Raw genomic sequence first — 26,589 nt, 5'->3', positions numbered from 1 at the left:
ATGGCTGCATTCATATGAAATGTCCAGAATATGTAAATCTATAGAGACAAAACATAGAATGGTTATCAGGGTTTGGGAAGTAAGGGGAATGGGAGAAACGGCTTAATTGGTGCCAGATAGCCTTTCTAAAGGCCAATGAGTTGTGCACTTTAAAACGGTTAACTGTATATCATGTGTGTTTCACCTTAATTTAAAAAAAAAAAAAAGGAGCCTTCAGTTAGCGGTGTCAGGCTGGGCTCCGAGCCCTTTAAGGGTCCCCAGGAAGGAGGCGAGGCCGGAGGTGGGGCTGGAAGCATCACGTGAAGCAGCGCCTGCGCAGAAGAGTCACGTGGTGGCTGGGCCCGGGGAAAATGGCGGCTTCTGGAGAGAGCGGGGCTTCGGCCGGCGGAGGCAGTACGGAGGAGGCGTTTATGACCTTCTACAGCGAGGTGAACCACGAGGGATGAGTAATGACACCCGGGCGACCCCTCCTGGGCCCACTCTCCCGCCGGCGGAGGCAGGGGTCCTCCTGGCCTGGACCGTTGCGCGGCTCCTCCGGTTTGGCCTTCGGGGCGGCGCGGGGCCGGGTGTGTGTGTGTGCGTCTCTCCCTGATGGCTGCTGGGGGCTCCCCTGGGCCACGAAAAAGGGGTCTGGGCCCAACGGCTGCGGGTAGACGGCGATTCTGGCCAATGAAGCCTCGGGGCGCGCGTGGAGTTGCCAAGTTGGCGGAGTGGGGGCCGGCCTTCCTGGGGGCGACTTAACCGTCCTGGCCCCCGTTTTTACTTGTAAACGGAAGCACTCTCTACGTAGTCCTCCGTCATGCATGGTATTAGTGGTTACTTCTGCCATTCGCGAATGCCAGGCACCATGCGTCATGCCAGGGAGGCATCTCCATGTTACAGATGACAAACCCGAGGTTTAGGGAGACGAAGGAATTTGTAACGGCTGGTGTCCTGTTAGGAGAGGAGTCAGTTGGGTCTGAGCTTCGTTTGCTATCGCATTTCCAGCACCTACTACCTACGGTGGTTCAGTAAGTATTTGTTGAGCAGGCTAATGAATGAGAAAATGAAGGAAAAGCGTACCATTTGGAGTCAGAGGCCCTCGGGTTGGATTCGTGCATGGCAGTTACTGAATTCTCTCAAGGCGGTGATTTTGCAGATCTCATTTCCACGTCTGTAAAACGAATTAATATTAAAACGAGTTTTTACGAGGGTTAATGGAGTGAGTATATAAGAAAGAGTTTCATAAGCAGCAGCGTCTCTCACGGCGGTTCTCAACCTGTGGGTCGCGACCCCTTTGGCGGTCCAACGACCCTTTCACAGGGGTCGCCTAAGACCATCCTGCATATCAGGTATTTACATGACGATTCATAACAGTAGCAACATTACAGTTACGAAGTAGCAACGGAAATAATGTTATGGTTGGGTCACAACATGAGGAACTGTGTTTACAGGGCCAGAAGGTTGAGAACCACTGCAAGACTTAAGGCTGCAGATGGAGCCCGTTAAGTTGGCATGGATTTGCGGGGCAGAGTTGCCTCTCACCAGGCTGTGAGCTACTCAGAGGGAAGCACCGGGTCACGCTCATCTTTTGTCTTTGCTCTTTGTAACAGTGTGTTACGTAGTAGTTTCTCCCAAGAATTACATTTAAAAACGGAAATTAGCGCATATAGTCTGTCCTTTTGAAAGCCTGATTCACGTGAAAGTGTTCAGCAATTATAATGGAACTTGTTTCACTTACCAACTCTTAGTTTAAAAAGAAAAGAAAACAAACAAACAAACCAGTTTTGGCTTGTTTGAATTAGATGAGAGAAAACTCGTAAAGGAGGACCCTTCAATCGTCAATGTGTAGTGAGCACCTGACATGTACCAGTGTGCTGTTTGTGTGTGGCAGTTACGGTAATGACCAGCAGAGAGAAAAGGCCTGTCTTCATTTCATTGAGCTTGCATTCTATAGAGAAGGATAAACAATAAACAGATATACAGTATAATGTCAGGTAGTGATTTAAGTGCTATGAGGAAACATAAGCCTGAGAAAGATGATGGGGGTGAGGAAGTGGCATGCTGTGTTAAAGAGAGTGAAGAGGGAAGATGCTGAGAAGGAACGGCTTCTTATGTTGTAGAAATGATTCCCAAAGTCATTTGATCAGAGGAATAAAGATGGTAAATAATATACCAGGCATTCATTTCAACCAGCATTCCAGTTCTGATAGTGGCACCAAAGATGTTTTCCTGGGACTTCCTGGTGCCTGTTCTTCTTCTAATTGTCTTCGGGCCAGGAATTTTTCTAACTCTGTTAGCGTTAGGTAGGCAGAGTTATTTGCTCTCTCCCACATACTTTTTTAATGCTGCCTTTGATATATATTGCAGTGTAATTGCATTTTTTTTTTCTTTTAAAAAGTTGTAAATTAAGTATGAACACACTTGAGTACATCTTCTATCGTTAGAGTGGAAACTGAAGGTGGTGGATGTGACTTTGAAATCTCTCAATGGTTGCTCTGGAATCAAACTGTTAAGATTAAAATTCTTATTTATAAGTTGGGTAATTGGGAACAACTCCGTTAACTTCTCTAAGTCTCAGTTTTCTTATCTGTAGAATGGGGATGATAGTATTTACTGTGTAGGATTGTTGAGAGGAATAAATACGTGTAAAGTTTTCATATTATTAAAATTCAGCAGATGGTAGCTGTTGTAATTATTCATCAGAATGGTTAGTAAAATAGCTTGCACATGTAGATACACAAATATTTGCTGGACATGTCAGTGAGTAACTAGTTAAGGTAACAATTCAGAATTTATTTTTAAACTTTACTAATGAAGTTTTTATCTCTTTTATTTTAGGTGAAACAAATAGAGAAAAGAGATTCAGTTCTAACATCCAAAAATCAGATTGAAAGATTGACCCGTCCTGGTTCCTCCTACTTCAATTTGAACCCATTTGAGGTGAGCAGTTTGATGTTGCTGTGGTGTCATGATGGGGAGCTTTGCATAGTTGCAGGCAGACTTACATCAGAACACACAACTAATTTGTATTATAGTTGGAATTGAACTGGGTGTTTTTATTGTGAGCAGAACCTGAGAGGTACCATGTTAAGGAAAAAGAGATAGTCTTTGCTCTATCAGATATTCTCCATCATCTTTAAGCAACCCAAATATATATGGGTTTATTTTCAGATGTAAAGGGATCACCAGCTTTGATAAATTTAGGATTTTCTGTTTACTTTGCTTGTTAAAATTTTCTGTTTCACCACAGTTTAAAAAAATATGAAAAATCCCAACAGCTAAAAAATGATCATAAGATTTTAGACAAGGAGATAGAGTTTTTTGGTTTCCTTAGTTTTATAACTTTAAACTTTTCCTTTTTATAAAAGTAAATCATATTTCTTATTAAAATTTGAAATATAAAGAAAGCAAGAATAAACAGTCATGTATAATTCTCCCTAAGAGAAATTCTAGCTACTCTTTACTGTTTATATTTAAACGTTTTAATAGTTTTATTTAAAAATAAGGAGTATCATATGGATACTTCATGCTACTTATTTATTCAAGCTATTTTAAATGCGTTGTTACATAAAATAGTTTTTGCAACATGTTAAAAGTCTCTATTATTTAAACAATTCTTTTATTGTACGATTTTTAAATTAGCTTCTACTTATTCACAGTTATAAATTGAAATGAATATTGTTAGCATAAAAATAACACTTACGGAGTACTTAAAAAAACCTCGTTATTGTGGTAAAAGATACATAATCTAAAAGTAACCATTTTAACCAGTTGTAGGTATAGAGTTAAGTGGCATTAAGTACGTTTACAGTGTTGTGCAAACCATCATCACCATTTCTAGAACTTTTTCATCATTTAAAACAGAAACCCCAAAACCATTAAACAATAACTCCTCATTCCTCCTAACCCCTGTACCTTGGTAACCTCTGTTCTGCTTTCTGTCTATGAATTTGCCTATTCTAGGTGCCTCAAATAGTGGAATCATACAACATTTGTTCTTTATACAAATGTTGGTGTAGTTCACTTATACTGTTTTCAAGGTTCATCCATTGTTTCTGTATTTTTTTTTTAATAGTTTCTTTCTTTTTAGACACATTTTTATTAATTTTAGAGAGGAAGGGAGAGGGAGAGAGAAACATCAATTGGCTGCCTCCCGCATGCCCCCTACTAGGGGTGGAGCCTGCACCTCAGACATGTGCCCGATGGGAATGGAACCAGTGATTTAACTGAGCCGCACTGGCCAGGGCATTGTGTCTGTTTTTCAAAGGCAGGAGCCACTGACTAGAATTGTCCCTATCTGGGGCCTATAGGGATTAGTGAGGAAGGGGCATGGAGACTGACTGATTGACTGACTCTGGCTGGCCTGGTCTGCACAGCCCCTGCCCAGCCATGTCTTGTGTTGGAGAGGGGAACCTATCTTAGCAAAGTCCCCAGGTAATTCCTCTCACTGGGGTCACAGCTACTTAGGTCCCACCCCTTGGTAGGAGCAGTGCCACCCTGCTTCCTCCTGTCACTGGCCCCAGAGTCTCTCCCTGAGTTACTAGTTGTCAGCAGAGAGAAGATCTTTTTCCTCCCCTCTCAGATCCTCCACCTTGAAGATATGTGAGGACCCATGTGTTCTGAGTGAGACAGTGCCTCCCACTTGCTCCCCAAGTCTTTGTTCTTTCCCACCCATCATTGTCCCCATTCTTAGTTCTAATAAAAGACAAAAAAAAAAGAAGAACATTTTTATTTTAAAATAATCTCAGATTTGCAGAAAGGTTGCAAGTACACTGTGAAGACGATTTCTTGAACTGTTTGCAACTTAGTTGGCAATACATTTTCCCATCATCCTGAAATATTTTATGCTCTTCCTACAAATAACATTTCCTACTGAACCACAGTATAACCATCTAAATCCTCAGACCACATTCAAATTTGTTCATTGTATCAATAATGACCTTTATAACAAAAAGATCCAGTTAAGAATCTCCTGTTACATTTAATTGTCATGGCTCTTTAATCTTCAGTCTGGAACAGTTCCTCAGTCTTTCCTTGACTTTTGTGATCTTGACATTTCTGAAGATTACAGGCCACTTATTTTGTAGCAAGTCTCTCAGCTTGAGTTTATCTGATATTTCTTCATGTTAGAATAGGATTATGCAATATTGGCAGGAATATCACAGAAGTGATACTGCATTCATGTCTTTGTAACTTAAAAAGTGGTACATGGGCCCTGACCGGTTTGGCCCAGTGGATAGAGCGTCAGCCTGCGGACTGAAGGGTCCCAGGTTCGATTCCGGTCAAGGGCATATGCCTTGGTTGCGGGCATATCCCCAGTGGGGGTTGTGCAGGAGGCAGCTGATGGATGTTTCTCTCTCATGGATGTTTCTAACTCTCTATCCCTCTCCCTTCCTCTCTGTAAAAAAAAAAATCAATAAAATATATTTTTAAAAAAAAGGGGTACATAGTTGCCTGGCTGGTGTGACGTAGTGTTTGAGCATCAACCCAAGCACCAAGAGGTTGCAGGTTCAATTTCTGATCAGGGCACATGCCCAGGTTATAGGCTCGATCCTCAGTGCGGGGTGTGCAGGAGGCAGCTGATCGATGTTGATTCTCTCCCATTGATGTTTCTATCTGTCCCTCTACCTTCCTCTCTCACAAAAATTAATAAAAACATATTTAAAAAAAATTGGTACATGATTTTGATTTATCCCATTACTATTCATGTTAACTTGATCACTTGAAGAGTTGCCTGCTTGCCCTGGCTGGTGTGCTAAGTGGTTATTGCTTTGGCCCATGCACCAAAGGGTCATGGGTTTGATTCCCTGTCAAGGGCATGTACCTGGGTTTCAGTTGCATGCAGGATGCAACCAGTCGATGTGCCTCTCTCCCCCCACCCCCATTCCTCCCTCCCTTCCACTTTCTCTGAAAAGCAGTGGGAAAAAAATATCCTCCCATGAGGATTAACAACAACAACAAAAAAGTTGCCTGATAGCCCTGGCTGGGGAGCGCAGTTGGTTAGTGTTGTTCTGATAATGCCAAGTGGTGAGTTCGATCCCCTGTCAGGGCACATAACAAGAAACAACCAATGAATTCATAAATAAGTGGAATAACAAATCTCTCAAGTCAATTAAAAAAATAAAAATAAGAGTTGCCTGCTAGGTTTTTTCATGAAGTTACTTTTTTTCCCTTTTTTGTAATAAGTATTTTATGGGGAAGTACTTTGAGATTGTATAAATATCCTGTCCTTAATCAGAGTTTCATTTTATTAATTTATTTGTCAGTATGAACTTGGGGTTTCTATATTAGTCACTGGGTTATATTTAGATATTTATTTTGATGCTCAAATTGTCCCAAATTTGGCTAATAGGTTACCTTTCAAGTGAGCTCCTGTCTTTTTAATATTCTTCATCATTCTTGGATTACTAAGCACTCTTGTACTTTTCCTGACCCAGCCTGAAATTAACTATTTCACAGAGGAGCCCTGGTTCATTTCAGTGAAGAATGGTATTTAAAATCAAGATTTGGCACTAGCCAGTTTGGCTCAGTGGATAGAGTGTCCGCCTGCGGACCGAAGGGCCCCGGGTTCGATTCCAGTTTGTGGGCTCGATCCCCAGTTGGTTGTGGGCTAATGGAGAGGCTGTTGCTGCAGGAACTCAGGGATGCAGTGAGAGTGCAGGTGGGGGAGTTTACGTGGAAGGAGGCCATGCACCTGCTGGGAAGCCACCACTCTCCACTCTCATTTCCTCTGATAAAAATCTCAGATCCAAGCAAGACGTATGTCATAAATAAATCCCTCCCTAAGAGTCAGTGAAGCGGTGCCATGTTGCTGAAGCTCTTCATGTGTTTTCTGCTGGCTATTGAAAACAGGCTTCACCCCTAGTAGGGGGCATGAGGGAGATTGCCGATCAATGATTCTCTCATCATTGATGTTTCTATTTCTCTCTCCCTCTCCCTTCCTCTCTGAAATATATATAAAGATTTGAATGGTAGGTGTACTCAATGCAATTGGGATTTCTCTCTCCCAGAATCTGTTGGTAGGTAGAGCTAAGGAGAGAGAGTGTATGTGTGTACATACATATTTACACCCAATTTTAATCCAACACCACGGTTTATTCTAGGTTTTTTCCCCTTCCATGTTTATATTTTCCTTCTCTAGTGAAAAATCTTTAATATGTATTTACTTAATTGACCCCCTACATGCAAATGATCTTCCATTACCATGCCTTCCCTTATGTGAATGCCCTCATCCCACTTTACTCTGACACCAGCACCTTGCTGCCTCACTGCACAACCATTCTCTCCACAACGGAGCTCAAAACTCCCACGCCAGGTCATCCTTCCATGCGGTATGTTCCTCACCTGATTCTGGTTCTCTGTGCCCACCCTCCACCCCCAGGGGCTCTTTTCATTCCTCTTAGGCTGCAGCATCCTCACTGCCAAACAGGCACCCTTTCTACCCTCTTCATCTTACTTGGGCTTTGAGTCCACACCCCTCTACATGGAGTCCCTCTTCACTCTGCTCAGATTCTAGCTCTCTGTGCCAGCCATACTTTACATAAATGCTCTCTACATCCTGCTGGAGCTCCAACATCTTGTATTGGGCAGCCCTTTTGCATTGGATGTCCTCCTGTATGGGCATCTCCCCTACCATGTCCAAGCTTCCACACATGCGAGGCCACTCCTTTGTGGAGATGGCCTTACCTGGACTCCGGTACCCTGTGCCAGACCGCCTTTCCTGTGGACATTCTTCTTACCCTGCTTGGTCTCAAACACCTGTATTGGGGTTTATTCAATGGCCGTGCCTCCATCTTTCCTCTTGAGCTCTCACCCTGCCCTGGGCCACTCTCCAGTGTTAACAGTCTCACCCTGCTTGTGTTCTAACACACTATGCCCGGGTGCCCTCCTTAGCCTACTTCGGCATTCCATGTTGGTCTGCTCTTCTATGTGAATGATCCTCTCACCCAGGTTGGGCTCTAGCACCGTGTGACTGGCCACCACTCCCAGTGTTGTCACTGCCTTTTTCTTCATTTCAGATGGGCTCTCACACTCTGCTCTGGGCCATCTTGACTCCCCACCCAAAGTAGATGTCTGCTTTGCCTGGCGCCACTTAATGTATTTGTATTGCATTGCTCAGAAAGAGAAGGGGAAGGCGAAAACCTTAAAAAATACTTTTGATAAGATTTTGGGGAGGGTGGGCATAGGGGGAGATAATTTGAGGGGGTAATAAAGAACTTGATGGTATGTTCTTTCTATCAACTTCTGTTAAGTCATACTTTTAAATTGAGCATAGTACATGAAAAGGGGACAAGTGATCATACTAGTATAACTTAGCCATTTATTTGTTAAGGTAATTAGGGTTTCTGTGGAGATCTGATTGCTGAGGAGTGACAGATAATAGGACCAGTATGAAAAGCTAGGATTTTAATGCCCTACTAGTTAATGTGGTTCTGGAAGTGGAACTCACTACTCCGTAGCTCCTGTTTTGACTATAGGAAACATATTTGGATGCATAAAGATACGAGGAGGTGGGCACACTTAGGAAGGTGTGAGATTGTATTTGAGTGGGCAGGATTTCATGCCTGTCCATTAGAACTTTTGTCTTTTCTATTTCATATAAATGTGCTGGCCTCTCTATAGGATGGGTGTCATAAAGTTGCTTTTTCTTGTTGTTAATCCTCACATGAGGATATCTTTTCCATTGCCTTTCAGAGAGAGTGGAAGGAAGGGGGAGGAAGAGAGAGAGAAACATCAATGTGAGAGAGACACATTGGCTCCTGCATGTGCCCTGACGGTTGGTGGGGGGAGGGGGAGCAAACCTGCAACCCAGGTATGTGCCCTTGACCAGAAATGAAACTCAAGACCCGATGGTCTAACCACTGAGTATGCTCTTGTCATAACCTGCAAAGGTCTGGCCAGGATGTCACTAAGTTGTTTTTTAACACTTAAGTCAGAATTAGGTGTTCCTAATGATTTAGGAAATCAGTGATGTATTTTTTATGTAACAACTTTCAAAACATCTAAATCAGAGGTGGGGAACGTCTGGCCCATGGGCTCAAGAAATCATTTGGTCTGGTGCTGCCAACGCAACCACAGGTGGGACTCAAAATTCAATAAATCTAGGAGCTTATTGCATAACAGCAAATTTATATTAAGTAAGTTAATTATATTAAGTGAATGATGTTATAAATATCCAAATAACCCTTGGCAGAAAAAGTTTCCCCACCCCTGATCTAAATGAATCAGATTTTTCTACAGATGTAAGCAGACTGGTCTTTTTCTAGTAAGGAGAAATAATGCAGTAGTAGCTGTCCTCTCAGCTATCAATTGAAATGTAAATAGTCTTCCTATACACCACCTTACTGAGCAGCAGGTAGAAAAGGCAGAAATTAGTCTGGGAATTAGGAGTCTTATTACACGAATCCTTTTCCAGGGAGCATTTATTTTTCCTGACTGCCATCTCAACAGCTCTGTATTTGAATACATTGCTAACCTTCAGCCATTATGCAGTCATCTTTCTTATGCATTCTATAATTCTTAGATTAAGAACTCTCTCCCGCCCTAACCGGTTTGGCTCAGTGGATAGAGCGTCGGCCTGTGGACTGAAAGGTCCCAGGTTCGATTCCGGTCAAGGGCATGTACCTGGTTGTGGGCACATCCCCAGTGGGGGGTGTGCAGGAGGCAGCTGATCGGTGTTTCTAACTTTATCCCTCTCCCTTCCTCTCTGTAAAAAATCAATAAAATATATTTAAAAAAAAAAAAAAAAACTCTCTCCCGCTTCCTTCCATAAGCTCCAGTAGACCTGTGTCCCTGCTCAGTCCTACCTTTTTCATGTTCCTTTAAAAAACAAAACAAAAAAACCTTTATTGATTTCGGGGACAGGAAGGGAGAGGGAGCGAGTGAGAGAGAATCTTGCACGTGAAAGAGAAACATTGACTGGCTGCCTCCCACACGCACCCCAACGGGAGAACACACCCACAATCTGGGCATATGCCCTGACCAGGAATTGAACTGGTGACCTTTTGGTGCATGGGATGACACTCAACCAACTGAGCCACACCAGCTGGGCTCTTTTTAAAAAAATTTTAATTTAACTTTAAGGCTCCAGCAGATGGTACCACATATTTTATTTTCTGCTTATCTTGTTCAGCACCTTGGAAATAAAGGGATTTAACCTGTCAGAGAATTCAGGTGTGATGTTAAGGCTGGATTCCTCTTTTAAGTCTAAGGCCCCAAAGGAGGAGACTTACAGTTTATTTGAGTTTGGGAAGTTATATAAATGCCACAGTCAAGCATTTTTGTTGCTATATGATGATTAATTAACTCTTTGTGTTCCAAGACTGTGGGTTTTTCATTGCAGTATCCCCAAAGCCCGAGACACAGCTCAGAAAAATCTTCCAAGAATGTGAACATCCCGTGTACTTCCTTAGAGCCATATTGGTAATGTGGCACTTATCATTTTTGTTTGTTTGTTTGTTTTTTGAAATTTTATAAGAGTTTATTCGAGCCATACTGATAACATGCAGGGAGCAAGATCTCAAACACTTCCCGGCATTTATCATTTCTGTAAGGGCTACTTATTACTTGTCGATACCCACCCTGCTAGACCTTAAATTCCATGAAAATAGTCTGTGAGCACAGTATCTATGCCCTAAAAGTTTGTATTCAATGTATAAATCTGGCTTCAAAGAGATTTGGGCCACAGGTAATGGTCATTGTCTTCACTGTGTTTCATGGCTACCTACAACTCTAAAAGATAGGAAAGGACTTGGATTAGCTTTGAAGGCACTCGGTGAATATTTGTTGCTGGTAATCAGTGCACACGTGCTATAACTTGGAAAAATACCTTTTTGTGTGTGTGTGTTATGTATTTATTTATGTAAGTATACATACCCTCTTCCTTTTTGCCAAATCATCTAAAAGTAAGCTGCAGACATTGTGACTCTTTATGCCTAAAACTTGAGCATTATCTTTTCAAAACGGGCACATTTCCACATACCACAAAACATGACCACACCTAGGAAAAACAACATTATTTCAATAATATAATCCAGCTTAGAGTCCACTTGCAAATAGTCCCAATTGCCCCCCAAAATATAAATTATGGCTTTAAAAAAAAACACTTAGGAACCAGTTTATGAATTATATTTGGCATGATTAGTTCTTGGCTCGTTTTATTGGAGGCTGTGTGTGAGTGTGGGTGTGTGTGCGCGCTCGTGAAGGTGGGAAGTTTACCATCCTTTCTCATTCATTTTGGACACCTTCTGGGGTTTGTTGGACTTTGGTTTGCTCTGATGCATTCCTTTTCCCCAGAACCAAGGTAAGGTAAAGTTCTCTGAATTTTTGTGTACATACAGTTATCTCTCTTTATCTGTAAATCTTATATGGCTGCATTCTTTCTCAGTTTTTCCCAATTCCTTTCTCCCTTAGGAAGGTATGAAGGGGCACACTGACTCTTGAAAATTCTGTTTTAAAGTTCTTTCTCCCTCACCTCTGGTTGTATGCCTTGCATTTGAGAATGGGTATGCTCTTGTCATAACCTGCAAAGGTCTGTTGAGCCCTGGCCTGTGTAGCTCTGTTGGTTGAGCATCATCCCATGCACTGAAAAGTTGCTGGTTCGATTCCCAGTCAGGGCACATACCCAGGTTTAGGGTTCGATCCCCAGTCAGGATGTGTGTGGGAGGCAACCGATCGATTTCTCTCTCTCTCTCCCTCTCTCTCTCTCCCTCTCCCTTCTTCTCTCAAATTAATAAGAGCATCTCACAAGTCTTTTGAATGTTATGGTTGATTCAGCTTCATTGCATGCCAATAATTCTGCTATAGGTGGGCTGTTTGAATGCTTTGAAAGCTTGCTATAAATCTTGACATTACTTGACAGGTTTTTCTAAGACCCTTTAAGCATCTGATTAAGCTTAGCAGATTACTTTTCAGTTTTAATTTCTCTGGTTTGTATTTTTCTTTTTTTGTTAATCCTCACCCAAGGATATTTTTTCCCATTGATTTTTAGAGAGAATGGAAAGAAGGAAGGAAGAGGGGTGAGAGAGAGAGAGAGAGAGAAACGTTGATGAGAGAGACACATCAATTGGTTGCTTCCCGCATGCACCCCGACCGGGAGCTGGGATTGAACCTGCAACCCAGGTATGTGTCCTTGACCTGAATCAAACCTGTGACCCGTTGGTCCCCAGGCCGATGCTCTAACCACTGAACAACCAGCCAGGGCAGTAGGTATTTTTCATATCAAGATTTATTTTTTTCCTCTCTCACCTCCCTTAATAACTGATCCTTAGTTGATGTTTATCTCTCTCCCTCTCCTCTCTTTCTAAAAAAAAAAAAAAATCTTAAAAAAAAGTAAAGTTTGCCCTAACCCAGTGGTCGGCAAACCGTGGCTCACGAGCCACATGTGGCTCTTTGGCCCCTTGAGTGTGGCTCTTCCACAAAATACCACGTGCGGGCGTGCACATACAGTGCGATTGAAACTTCGTGGCCCATGCACAGAAGTCAGTATTTTGTGGAAGAGCCACACTCAAGGGGCCAGAGAAGCCGCATGTGGCTCGCGAACCGCAGTTTGCTGAGCTGCAGTTTGCCGACCACTGCCCTAACCGGTTTGGCTCACTGGATAGAGCATCAGCCTGCGGACTGAAGGGTCCCAGGTTCGATTCCGGTCAAGGGCATGTACCTTGGTTGCGGGCACATCCTAGGAGGGGGTGTGCAGGAGGCAGCTGATAGATGTTTCTCTCTCATCGATGATTCTGACTCTCTACCCTCTCTCTTCCTCTCTGTAAAAAATCAATAAAATATATATTAAAAAAAAAGTAAAGTTCTTTAAACACACACACACGCACACACGTTCCCTTGCCTGTTTATCTTTGCATTTCTAGTACATAGCAGTGTATTCAGCAGGTAGTAGCTACTGCATAAAATACTTGAATGAATGTATGTATTTGTGGTAATGGGATTAGAATCCTTGATGAGGAATGTCAATACCAGGATACCCAGGCTTGGAAGAAGAATAGTTAAATTTATTTTTTAAAACAGTATTGCTAAAAAAACAAAACAGATATTTATGCCATTTGAAATCAGACTTTCCTACAGGGGGACTCAGGCATTGATGTCAGGTTTCCACAGGTGATTGCGATGTTCACTCTGGGTTGAGAACTATTGGGCCATGTAAATTATAGATATAAAGTGGCGCCAAGTGGGCACTTCTCAATTGAGGTGAAAATCAGCCAGCCTTATTTTTTCCCTGTTGAGTTCTTTGCTTTTTCCACATTTGCAAAGGTAAGTAGGGGATAGGAGGTGTGGGTACTTTTATTAATGAATGAAGGAGAAGTACAATATTTTCTTACAGTTTGGAAATATGTCTCTGGGTATAAGGTAAGTTATTATTTTTCTGATGGAGTGAAAGTAACTACTGTATTGGAAACCTAAAACAGAATAGCTATTATTCTGTTATTGATTTGCTCATTAACATTTCTGGAGCATTTTTAGAACTGTGTGCCAGGCACAGTTCCAGAATGCTGAGTACTATTCTCTCTATTTTTTTATTGATTTAAGAGAGGAAGGGAGAGGGAGAGAGAGATAGAAACACAACGATGAGAGAAAATCATTGATTGACTGCCTCCTGCACGCCCCCTACTAGGGATCCAGCCTGCAGCCCAGGCATATGCCCTTGACTGGAATCAAACCTGGGACTCTTTGGTCCATAGGCCAACACTCTATCCACTGAGCCAAACTGTCTAGGACTGAGAACTATTCCAGAAGTTGATTAGAATATGTATACTTATTGGGCATCTCTTAAATTTATGAAGTCTTTTAATTTTTTTTACAGTGTTGATTTTGATTCTTTCAGGTTCTTCAAATAGATCCTGAAGTGACAGATGAAGAAATAAAAAAGAGGTTTCGGCAGGTATAGTACTATTTCTCTGTAATGGATGGAGTTTGAACATTTTGAAAATGTAAGCATGTGATGGTTTTCTTAAGATTTGCTGTTATGACGTTTGGGCCAACATTTAACTTTTTTTTTTTTAAACTTAAGGCTATGTAACTCAGATAAAAACCTTATAGTGACATAAAATCTTAAGTAATTTGATGGTCATCTGAATGGAATGAATTTTATATCCAAATAGAATCTCTTTAGCCCCTTAATTAAAAGGGAGAAGTACAAGTAGAATTGTAGCGCTTACATGGAGTCATGCTTACTAAGTCCCCTGGCTTCCAGGCGAGAACATGTTAAATGATTTGTAACAGTTCTTTATTCTTTTAAGACCCCACTCCTTAGTAATTTTCTTTTGTAAATTTAAATGACTATCCAGGAGATAACTGGTTTAAAATAAGGAGTGCTTTGTAGAAATTCTCTAGGAAAAGAGATCCACAATGTCTGATTCTTGTTCAGTCTAATCCTATATCCTATATAATAAAAGCCTAATATGCAAATTGCCCAAATGGCGGAACGACCAGTCACTATGACATGCACTGACCACCAGGCAGTAAATGCTCAATGCAGGAGCCTGCTCCTTGGTGGTCAGTGTGCTCAGCCAGAAGCCGGGCTCACAGCTGGCAAGCACAGTGGTGGTGGTGGGAGCCTCTCCTGCCTCTGTGGCAGTGCTGAGGATGTCCAACTGCTGGCTTAGGCGGAGAATGGGCCTAAGCTGTCAGTTGGTTATCCCCTGAGGGCTCCCAGGCTGCGAGAGGGTGCAGGCTGGGCTGAGGGTCCCCCTCCCCCAAGTGCACAAATTTCATGCACTGGGCCGCTAGTGTTTAATAACTTGAGCTACAAAGTAGTTTTGAGAGTTGAGTAAACCTTCAGTCTTTCCTTCTGTGAGTTGAATAATCACACTCCCGATAATGTCTTTACAAATTGGATTTTCTATGTATTTCATGTTTTGTTTTGTTTTTAACTTTCCCCAATGTCTTTATTTCTGTTATGTACTACAGTTTTCAACCGGTGTGCCGCAAGAATTTGAAAAACATGCAATACCTGACTATTTAGTCAGGGGCACTGACCTCTTTTCCCTTAGATTATCAAATAAAAAAATGATGACAACCAACACAACAATAGCCATTTGGTGTGAATGAATCAAAATTATACTTATTGTACCTGGCCAGTGTGGCTTAGTTGGTTGAACATTGTCCCATGCACCAAGAGGTTGCTGGTACATTTCCTGGTCAGGGCACATACCCGGATTTTGGGCCCCATCTCTAGTGGGTGTGTAGGAGGCAGCCGATCAATGTTTCTCTCTCACTGATGTTTCTATCTCTCTGTCCCTCTCCCTTCTGCTCTCTCTCTAAAAATCAATTAAAAAAATATTAAAAAAACCTAGGATGTTAATTTAAAAAAATTAAATTATGCCTATTTCTTTTTTGTCAATTCGACAAAAAATATATTTTTTGGTGTGTTGCAGAATTTAGTAATTAGTTTGTGTGCTACAAGATGAAAAAGGTTGAAAACCACTGTACTACATATTTAAAAGGGCTTGACCAGTGCTGAATATTATTCTTAGCTCCTGCATGACATCCTTGTTAATACCCAGTGTTATGCTTGCTTCTTTTTGTCTTTTGATGCTCATCCAAAGATATTTTTCCATTGATTTTTTTTGTTACTCCTCACCTGAGGGTATTTTTTCCATTGATTTTTAGAGTGGAAGGGAAGGGTAGAGACACACAGAGAGAGAAACATCGATGTGAGAGAGATTTGTCGATTAGTTGCCTCTGGCACACGCCCCAACGGGTTGGGACCAAGCCTGTAACTGAGGTATGTGCCCTTGACTGGAATTGAACCCAGTCTGCGAGCTGAAGCTCTATCCACTGAGTCAAACTGGCTAGGGCTTTCCATTAATTTTTAGAGAGAGTGGAAGGGAGGGAGGAGGGGGAGAGAGAAAGAGAGAGAGAAACAGAAACATTGATGTGAGAGAGACACACTGGTTGCCTCCTGCACACACCCTGACCTGGGCTGGGGATCGAGCCTGCAACCGAGGTATGTGCCCTTGACCAGGAATCGAACCTGAGACTCTTTGGTCTGCAGGCCGATGCTCTAACCACTGAGAAAAACTGGCTACAGCATGCTTGCCTCTTGAATACAGTAATTGCCCCCTCATTGCTGACTCATAATCATCTTATGATCTGCTATTAAGCCAAGATGTTTTTTATCTTTGCCTACTTAATCTTTTCCCATTATGTAATTTTATAGTTTTTTTTTCTTCCTGAGTTCTCTGCACTTACATGTATTCAGTTTTTTTCTTTCTCTAAAATTTCAAGTTTGAACTGGGCAAGTTACTTTCAGCCTCTCTGTGTCTGTTAACCTTAATTGTGAAATGCACATAATAATGGTGTTTACCTTGTGGGGTTGTTAATGAGGGTTAAATGAGGTACTACAGTAATGCACTAGAATAGGTCTTGTCATATATGTCCTTGTTATATGGTAACTGTTGTCAGTGTGGGTTAGACAATATGCTAAGTTATTTACTTGCATTATTTCATTTCGACCTTAAAACAACACAGTGAAATATAAGTACCTAATATAGGTGGAAGATGAGGCAGATAGGTTAAGTGAGTTGCTTAAGGTCTTACAGCTAGTACATGATGGAAGTTGGAATTAGACCCCGGATTCTGTCTCTAATAATGTAGGATTTAGCATTAGATTCCCACTTGCTGTCATTCCTCAACACAGTCCCTCTATTCCAACTAGTTGGTTTCTGTCTGTCCGTGGCAGTAGGTCAGTGGTTCTTAACCATGGCTGTCTAAAAGAATCAGCTGTGGAGATTTTTGTTTTTTATTTTGACTTAAAATTTTTAAGTTATAAGGATAAAGCAATGAACACCCATATACTCACCATCTATTTGCAACAGTTTGCTTCATTATACATATATTTTTGACAAGTAAATCACAGACACCTGATACTCCAGCATGAATCTCCTTAAATAAAAAAGGACATTTTTTTTGGCATAACTACTTGTTACACCTAACAAAATTAACACTAATTCCTTACTATTGTTTGATACCCATTCTAGTAGAGGTTTAACAAGTACAGATGCCAGAGACTCATTCAGAAGCTCTGAGGGTGGAAAGTAGACATTGTATTTTTTGAAAGCTTCACAGGATTGGAGCACAGCCAGAACTGAGAACCACAGTTTTATATTAGAAGTTCTTTTAGGAAAGAGATGATGTCCCATACCTATTCCTTAGTGCTCAGAATAAGGAACCTAACAGGAACTTGGTAGTTTTCAATATCCCTCCTCCCCCCTGTGATCACAACATCTTCATAATACTAGGCTTACATTTATCCTCAACATTGTGATTAAAACCCTAAATGTTTCCCAGTTGTGCATTTACCTTTTGGTGCTTGAATTTTGTTAAAGACCAGTATTTCTAGGCATTTTATGATATTTATTAATTTAAAAAAAATGCTTCTGGCCTGACTGGTATTGCTCAGTGGTTGAGCATTGACTCACGAACCAGGAGGTCACCGTTCAATTACCGGTCACGGCACATGCCAGGTTGCAGGCTTGATCCCCAGAGAGGGGCATACAGGAGGCAGCCATTCAATTATTCCCTCTCATCATTGATGTTTCTCTCTTTCCCTCTCCCTTCCTCTCTGAAATCAATTAAAAAATATTTTTAAAAAATGCTTCTGGCTAACAGTCTTTTTTGCCACAGTATCTTAGAGCTTTTGGGTTAAAGAATGCAGGCAAAGAGTAAATGTTCCTTTTCCCTTATAGTTATCCATCTTGGTGCATCCTGACAAAAATCAAGATGATGCTGACAGAGCACAAAAGGCTTTTGAAGGTATTTGTAAATTTACCTGCTTCTGAATAATATAGTCAATGTTAGGGACGAATTGTTCCTTGTCCTGGATCAAGAAAAGAATATAATAGTTTTGTCTTCTGGTCATGAAGAGCTGGTTTTCAGTAGAAGAACAGTTGTCATTCCAAAGCAAAATGTCGCTGTTTAAGAAATAGACCTTAAGTTTGCTTTGTTAAAGCTTCTGTGTGCCAACAAAGACAGTTACTGCATAGGATCCTTTTTTTCTCTGAACATAAAAAATAATTGGCCATGTTTTATCACTGGATTAAACCTGGATGTGGTGTATTTAGCCTTGAGTGTATATTTAATTTTTTCCAAGGCTCTCAAGGAAAGTCATTGCTATAGTTATATGTTTTTAAAATTAGTTTAACAACAGTAAATAATTTAACAAAGTAGGGAATGCTTTTAGATGGCAAAAGTCCGTTTACACTGCCTGAGTATAGTTCAGACTTGCAGAGGGTGTTTGCAGAAACAGTTAATTTCAATGTTTTGCATTAGCTGTGGACAAAGCTTACAAGTTGCTACTGGATCAGGAACAAAAGAAGAGGGCCCTGGATGTAATTCAGGCAGGAAAAGAATACGTGGAACACACTGTAAGTATTTATAGAGCTGCTGTGTTTACAGGAAGTATTAGCAAGCCGTGGGCATCTTGTAGAAGGGTAAATGTTAACATAGCAATGCCTACTGTTGAAATTGTGATTGCATATGTGGTCTCCACCACTTTGCTGTGGTGGTCCTGAATAGTGTGTGCCTAAAACTATTAATTCACCCCTAGACCTCAGGATGAAGAGTGGTTAGGACGCTGCTCCGACCTCTTTCCTTACCAGTCCCGTGTTGTGGAGAGATGGCTTTTTGTCCTCTCTTTACATGTCACATTGCTCCATTTGAGAGTGGAGAAGTGGAGCAGCCGTGGTCACACTTGACCCTTGATTTTTATGCTTATCCCTGTGAAGGGGTTGGAACATGGGGTTGAAGTAGGCTGGCAAGAGGATATGAGTAAATTTTTTAAAAAGGAGGAGCTACCTGTTTGTATTAACAACAGGGAAGGACTCAGTTGAAATAAATTTAGTTAGAGCTGGTGTTGTTTTTTCCATTACTGAAATCTGAGTGGCGGGAAATGTTAAGGTGGCTTGCTTGAGGTAAGAAAGGTCTTTGTTTAATTTTTTACTTGTGGGACAAGACTCTTGAGACCATTTATAAGGGCTATTTCAGTCGGGAGTGAATATGGTTGTTTTCTTTGAAGAGCTTTGGAATCTAAAACAGAACTTCATAACCAATAATAATAATGACTCCAAGTTTAATGAGGAAAAGGAGTACAAAGAGGAGATGGACGACCATAATTATATCCTACTGGTCTTGTGTTGGAAATGGCACGTGTAGGCCCAATTCTGAAAAAATCAGAAAAGTACCTGAAAATTTGTACTTGAACCATTGTAGTAGTTTCCTTTCATCTGAATTTTGCTTGTAAAGGAGCCACCCTCAGTCTTTCTGACCACAAGGTGGCAGTGGGGCCTTTCTGAGCTTGGAAAGCACTGCTTTTTGCTGGTGTACGACACTGAGTAATTGCTTAATGGAGTGATGTCATTCCGTGTGGATGAGTATATTTGATTTTTTGGGGGGATCTCAATAGTTGCCAAAGTGGTAAAAACACCAATTAACATGATGTGAAAATTATTGGTATAAAGGGGTTTCACAGTGAAAATAAAAGAATGCAGTTGTAGAAATGCCAAAAAACAGCACGCCAATATTTATTCTGTGCCTGCTTCTAAAACTTGACACATAATGTTTTCTTTACTAAACACATAACCACAAACTGTGAAAGATAAGTGGGTGATGTGTTGAATTCATTGGATCTGGCCTAGGATTTGATGAGTGGGGACAGCTCCCTCACGGTCCCATCATCCTGCCAGTCGACTGGATTTAGATGAGGCGAGAGAAAGAACCCCTTGCTCCTAGTTCTTGCTGATTGCATTGCTGTTTTGGAGGGAGGCTCTTCTTTTCGCAATGGAAACTTCTTGTTGTGCGTATAGAAAAGTACACATAACCGTGTGTGCAGGCTCGTGGGTATTCTTAAAGTATGAGTGCTCATTTTTTGATGAAAACAATTTTTTTTTAGGTGAAAGAGCGAAAAAAGCAATTAAAGAAGGAAGGAAAACCTACAAATGTAGAGGAGGATGATCCAGAGCTGGTGAGTTAAATAAGGGAAAAGCCACATTACCTGGTGTGTGTGGGTTCACTGGTGAGTTAAAGAGAGGGACGTCTAAAGAATGATGCACACATGCATAAACATTTATTGAGTATATATTGGAGTTTGTAGTTGACTTTATTTTATGAAACACACACATGAAACATTATCTATAGTTTTTAGTACTTTTAATTTCTTTTGAAGTACTTTAAAAATGTCGGTACTTGTGAAATATAGATTAAAGTCCTAGATATTTATGATTTTATTCCTAATCTTTTCAGATATCTCACCTGTACTTCATTCAGTAGCAGTTATTTTAGGGACTTACGTTTATTGAATTTTTATAAAGCATTGTACTTAGTTTTAAAATAAACAGTAGCCATTTTTATAACCATATTTATGAATTTCTGTGATATTTAAATCACACAAGTATAGTATTAATTGCAACTGGCACAGACAGCTTTGAGAAAAATCACAGATGACTCTTATTTTCATTTATTTATGTGTTGACTGATTTTAGAGAGAGGAAGTGGGGGAGAGAGAGAGACAGAAACATCGAAGTGAGAGAAAAACATCTATCAGTTGCCTCCTGCACGTACCCCGGCCGAGGATCCAACTCGAAACCTGGATATGTGCCCTGACTGGGAATCGAACCTGCCACCTTTTGGTGTACAGGATGACCCTCCAGTCAACTGAGCCATGTCAGCCAGGCCACAAGTGACTCTTAAACAGCTGTCTATGAGCCATGAGTTCATTGTGCTCTCTAGGTAATAATCTACAGAGTTATGGAGAGCATTGGATAATCCAGTAGGTTATTTATTGGAGATTGGTTAAGCGAGAGATTCTGCTTAAATATTTGTGTCTTTTTGCCTCTTTAGCCTGAAAAATTTAAAGTCATCTTAATCTTGCCTCAACTTAGGTCAGCATGTAAGTTATCCATATACCTATCTTGGTTTTAAAGATTTATAGAGAAGAGGCTGTCTTGCTAGGGAAACTTCTTTGCAACTTCTCTTGCTTCATTGATTTTGCTGACAGTGACTGGTCCCATCATCCGGACAGTAATGTTGCTTGAGAACTACTAGGCTATATTTTCCAATGGTTACCTATTTTGGGTTTACTCTCTTCCAGTATTTTAGTTTTTTTTCTCCTCAGTCTTATTTTTTCTTCCTTTTAATTACCCTCTGTAGTCTTTTCTGAAGGCCCTCTGACAAATATTCCTTGGTTCTTCTAAGTTGTTAAGAACCCTATTTTTTTTTAAATAAGTTTTTATTGATTTTTAGAAAGAGAGGAAGGGAGAGGAATAGATAGAAATATTGCTGAGAGAGAAACATCATTGATCGAAGCTGTCTCCTGCATGCCCCCTACTGGGGATCGAGCATGCATGTTCCCTGACTGGGGATTGAACTGGTGACTTCTTGGTTCCTGGGTCAGTGCTCAGCTACTGAGCCACACCAGCCAGACAAGCGCCCTAACTTTATGTTAGTTGTCTTTTTTTCCTGATTATAAAGGAACATATGCTAATGATAGAAAATTTGGAAAAAGCAGAAAAATATAAAATATTGACAATCACCAGTAACTGTTCACCCAGGAGAGTTTAGAGCTTTTAAAGATATTAAAATATTCATGACAGACTCTTTTACTCCTTTGATGTTTGCCTTTATTAGAGATTGGAGTTGGTCAGCACTGCTTTCATTGTGGACAGTAACAATATTATAACAAGCGAGAAATTTTTGGGCTCTTTTACTTACTTTTCTCTTCATATATTACTCTTTTCCCCAGTGCCTCTGATTTTAGGCTGTAGGTTCTATGAAATCTGCATGATGAGTTATTTTCTAACTTTCTTTGTATATTTAAAATACTTTATATTTGGAGGGAACGTTTTAGAGATAGAGTTCTGTTTTCTTTTTAAAAAAAATATATTTTTATTGACTTCAGAGAGGAAGGGAGAGGGAGATTGAAACATCAATAATGAAAGTGTCATTGATTGGCTGCCTTCACACCCCCCGACTGGGGACCAAGCCCTCAACCTGGGCATGTGTCCTGACCAGAATTGAACCATGACCTCCTGGTTCCTAGGTTGATGTTCAGCCACTGAGCTACGTCGGCCAGGCAGAGTTCTGTTTTCTATCTAATATGTTAACTCTTTCTGACTCTTCCAACAAGGATGTTGCCCCATCCTCAGAGTTCAGAGTAGAGGAAAGGAGCAAGAAGGGATAAGCCTGCTCTTTCTAAGAACATCCAGGAAGTTGCTACATCACTTTTCCTATTATCCTATGGGCTGAAACTTAAGTTACGTGGACCTCACTCTGCTACAAGGAAGCCTAGGAACACAGGCTTTTATGTTAGGTGACAATGTGCCTGAAGGTAAGGGATTTTAGATGGAGGGAGAGGAGATAATGAGATGGGTGGGGGTGGCAATTACAGCCCTGCCACAGTTAATAGACCCCTAAGACTGGTCTTCTTGATAACAACTTCATATCTCTAGTATCTAGTCTGGTGCCTAGCACAGAGTAATTATAACATTTTTGTGAAAAGAAAAAGAAAAGGAAGTTAATTTTGGAAGGTCTTTGGCACAAAGGATCCTCCAAAATCTCAAATGGTTGTGATGAGTAGGTAGTGCTTTTTACAAGAGCAAGTTTCTTATGTATCATCTGATGGTGAAAGTGGTGGAAATATCTCAGAGGTGGATGTGTTATTTATCTCTTGAGAGCATCATTAAGTGGTTCTCTCTGAAGATCCTTTTCTTTGCCGAGTTCTAGTCTGCTTTTGTTTTGGGCTCCATCTGAAAGTACTTGATTCAAGTAGTTGGTAAATAATTTAATTTTATTTTCTTTGGTTCTTAACTTTCTTGTAGTTCAAACAAGCAGTATACAAACAGACCATGAAACTCTTTGCTGAGCTGGAAATTAAAAGGAAGGAGAGAGAAGCCAAAGAGATGCATGAAAGGTATATATCAGTATATTCGCTTAAACCATATTTAAATACCTAGATTAACCAACATTGCTCTTTGGGGGGTTTTTCCAAAGAAGGAATAATGTAATAGGTCATTTAAACAATTATCTAAAATAGTTATCTGAAACAGCCAACGTTTTGAATCACAAGGGTAAGAAATTCTGACTTTGGGAAATACTGAATAGACCTGTCCACAGGGAGTTTATAATCAGGGATGCTGTGTACTTTCTTCCTGATTTCTTGGCGTGAAATAGGCAGTTATTGAGGCTGTTGTTACTGAGGCCAGAACTTTTTGTGTCTGGTAGCTGCAGCTTTGGTGAGTTGTAGTATCGCGCACACACACACACATATATATGTATGTATAATCACATATACAATGTCTGTTGTCCTAACGTATGTTTTCCCTGGCTCATCAAAAATCTTGAGTTTACTGGTAACTTAGTTTATGTATTTTGTGGCGTGGATTGGTGTTAAGCAATAATTAGGTTTTGCTAGTTGAAGTTGTATGAAATGTTCTTCTTTTGGGATAGAATTTTGTGCAGAGATCCTTTTGCGTAAGAACCTCTGTAATTGTAATGGTCATTCTACTGAAGTGTAGGTGGCCTGGGTTCTCGAGATAGTTTGTCAGTGGCTGAACGCAGAACCTCCAATTAGGGTTGGCTGGGTTTTGATGGTCTTGTCTATCTGTGTAATGAGAATTTATCTCTTCCCCATAGTCTTATCTGCATGTTTTAAAATGAGACATTTATGAAACAACTTTATTTTATTTCATTGTTGATAATATTACAGATGCCTCCCAATTTTCCCCCTTTTACCTCCTCTATCCCTCTCCTCCCAGCCCCACCCCAGGCCTTAACCACACTATTGTACTTCGGGCCCTTTTCAGATAGCTATCTTTGGTTGTGTTTCTTTTGTTGTTTTTAATCCTCACCCAAGGATATTTTTTCATTGATTTTTAGAGAGAGTGGAGGGGGAGATTCAGAGAGAGAGAGAGAGAGAAATATTGATGTGAGAGGGACACATCTATTGGTTGCCTCTCAGAGATAGAGAAACATTGATGTGAAAGAGACATATCTATTGGCTGCCTCTTGCATGGGGATTGAGCCTGCAACTGAGATATATGCCCTTAACCTGAATTGAACCTGGGACCCTCAGTCTGCAGGCTGACCTTCTATCCACTGAGCCAAACTGGCTAGGGCAAGACAGCTGCTATCTTTGTAGAATCCTAGGAAATCGATTTACTTATATGTTTGCTTCTGTGGGGAGATGCTTTAACTTGTATAGTTAGCACACACTCTTAAGTATTGTATAAACACTACAGTCTGGCTTTCCTCATAGGAAGCGACAAAGGGAAGAAGAAATTGAAGCTCAAGAAAAAGCCAAACGCGAAAGGGAGTGGCAAAAAAACTTTGAGGTAACTTTCCAAGGTGGTCAGGGAGGGATTCTTTTTTTTTTTTTTTTTAAATATATTTTATTGATTTTTTATAGAGAGGAAGAGAGAGGGATAGAGAGTTAGAAACATCGATGAGAGAGAAACATCGATCAGCTGCCTCTTGCACACCTCCTACTGGGGATGTGCCCGCAAGCAAGGTACATGCCCTTGGCTGGAATCGAACCTGGGACCTTTCAGTCCGCTGCTCTATCCACTGAGCCAAACCGGTCAGGGCAGGGAGGGATTCTTATTTCAGAGCAAGAAAACTTCCCAGCAAAGAAACTTGGTTTCTGGGGCATTCCCAAGATTGACTGGAGCTGACAGTCAGGGAAATGGGATATGGGGGAAGAGTGAGTTGCCCTGCCTCAGCCTCCTGTGAGCTCTGTCGCCTTGGCAAGGGCAGTGAGGATCCCGGAATGGTGTCTTAGGGATTGTGGTAGGCACACGCTGCTAAGTAGGCTCAAGAAAAATGGCCTGCCCATTTAATTTAGGGGCAGACAAGGAGAGGTGCCCTACTTAGAGGTCTTTTAGTAGAAACCGAGGTTCTTATGGACCCGATGTCCTGCCTACAGAGAGACTTGTGGTTTCTGAACCTTACTCCCCTTTGACACGCTAGTTACATCCTTCAGGTGCACAGCTAGTTATCTGAATTGAGCAACACTTGGTCTCAGGGTAGGGATTGGCTAGCCAGAGTTGATGACTTTGTACCATGCATGCATGAATACAGAGAAGATGAGCAGGCCCCTTGATAAGGAGGAAGAAGTCCCCAGTGGCCTCTCAGTACAGCTGGTGCTGGCTTTGAGCCTCCATCAAGTGTTGGTGGGAAGCAGGACAGGTGCGGGAAGGAGTGGCTGTGTTATACTGGCTGGCCATATGGCTTCGAGAAAATGACTTGACTTCTCTGAGCCTTGGTGTTGTCATTTGTGAAATGCTAGTGGCACTGTACACAGATCAGTCAGCTTTTTGTGAGGATTAGAAATAGCATATGCTAACTGTCCAGCCCAGAGGTCCCCAACAAAGAGTGGCCTCCTTGTTGATATGAGTATTACTCATTTTGTTTTCCACTTCTGACCTGCGGCTGCCTTATCCTGCCTTCTAGGGGTGGTATGACTTTCCTGGGCAAAGGCTTGTTCCAGATGCTGAGCTAGGTTACAGGCAATGGCAGAGCAGGTCAGGCCCTTCCTCTTATTGACTAGTTTCCTTCCCTCCAACCACTTTTGTGTTTAGGAAAGTCGAGATGGTCGTGTGGACAGCTGGCGAAACTTCCAAGCAAATACAAAGGGGAAGAAAGAGAAGAAAAATCGGACCTTCCTGAGACCACCGAAAGTCAAAATGGAGCAGCGAGAGTGACGCCTGGGCCACAGCCACGGACCTTCCCCCACTGTCTCCCACCTGCTCTGAAGGACTCATTCTTTCCTCCCATTTCCCCCCAACATAGAATAGTATTTGCTTTTTAGGCCATTTTGTTTTCAAAACAATTTAATATCAATCAGAGTAATTCTTTTGTACATTGAAATGAGGGGCTTGGTTTAAAAAGAAACCTTCCTCCAGCCCTTACCCCTAGGCCAACCAAGATTGGAAGGTGCCACCACTGGTGCTGCCTTCTCCACCCTGTAACTTAATGTTTTGTACTTCACTGAATTGTCATGGTTAGAGACTTCGTGTATAGTTTGTGGAAATCATCCGATTAAACATATTGCTTAAAATGGTGTTGCTGTGACTTCAGATCCAAGCCTGGGCCACCTGGGGAAGCCCCTTTGCCTCACTGTCTCGCTTCTGGGTGTGGCACCCTTCAGAGCCACAGGTCAGACAGGGAAGGCAGTGGGCACACAGAGCAGTTGCTTGACACCCTGACATCCTGGGGTGTTAGGCATGTGTTCTTCCGTCTGACTGGCCAGTCTGCGTGGCATGAAGCTCTGCACCATCCAGACCTGCTCACTTCCCAAAGAGCTTGCTGTCCTCCATCTAACACCATTATGTCCTAGCCTGTCTGCATTCATTAGTGGTTGTATTCTGTATGTGTAATAAATTTTTATACCCTAACCATTACTGTAGTCTTAGGTGTTATTCCAAGGTGGGTCCCTTGTCTGGCTTGGTCCAACCCTGATATCCTTTGGAGTTCTGGCTCCCTTATTTGCTAAACCTTATATGCTAAACCTTAGTTTCTTCATCTGTCAAATGGGAATATAGACTACTGTGGCAGTTTTTAGGGAGGAGTAGCTATCTATACTAGTATACATAAAAGGCTAAGCGACTG

At 41.4% G+C, this 26,589-nt stretch overlaps 1 protein-coding gene across 2 annotated transcripts; it reads left to right on the top strand.

The window, feature by feature from the left end:
- The first annotated feature begins 288 nt into the window (after nucleotides 1-288).
- On the top strand, nucleotides 289-26,378 carry DNAJC8 (DnaJ heat shock protein family (Hsp40) member C8). 2 transcript variants are annotated; one of them, XM_036349392.1, is made up of 9 exons: nucleotides 289-428; nucleotides 2,821-2,922; nucleotides 13,814-13,870; nucleotides 17,679-17,745; nucleotides 18,262-18,356; nucleotides 19,880-19,951; nucleotides 22,803-22,894; nucleotides 24,239-24,314; nucleotides 25,560-26,378. In XM_036349392.1, exons 1-9 carry the CDS (start codon nucleotides 351-353, stop codon nucleotides 25,680-25,682), a joined length of 762 nt encoding a protein of 253 aa, XP_036205285.1. In that variant the 5' UTR covers nucleotides 289-350; the 3' UTR covers nucleotides 25,683-26,378. The 2 variants fall into 2 exon arrangements, with proteins under 2 accessions (XP_036205285.1, XP_036205284.1); XM_036349391.1 differs by lacking the exon at nucleotides 289-428 and adding an exon at nucleotides 437-566.
- The last annotated feature ends 211 nt before the right edge of the window (nucleotides 26,379-26,589 follow it).

The sequence above is a fragment of the Myotis myotis genome, unplaced genomic scaffold (assembly GCF_014108235.1).
Source record: "Myotis myotis isolate mMyoMyo1 unplaced genomic scaffold, mMyoMyo1.p scaffold_m19_p_2, whole genome shotgun sequence".
NCBI lineage: Eukaryota > Metazoa > Chordata > Mammalia > Chiroptera > Vespertilionidae > Myotis > Myotis myotis.
This window is presented reverse-complemented; position numbering and strand designations above follow the sequence as displayed.

Bases quoted from the DNA above. Each gene is read 5' to 3' on its own strand.
- DNAJC8 (XM_036349391.1), top strand. From the start codon at position 450: ATGACACCCGGGCGACCCCTCCTGGGCCCACTCTCCCGCCGGCGGAGG. The intron at 567-2,820 runs GTGTGTGTGTGT...CTTTTATTTTAG, and splicing joins TCGGGGCGGCGCGGGGCCGG to GTGAAACAAATAGAGAAAAG. The intron at 13,871-17,678 runs GTATAGTACTAT...TTTCCCTTATAG, and splicing joins TAAAAAAGAGGTTTCGGCAG to TTATCCATCTTGGTGCATCC.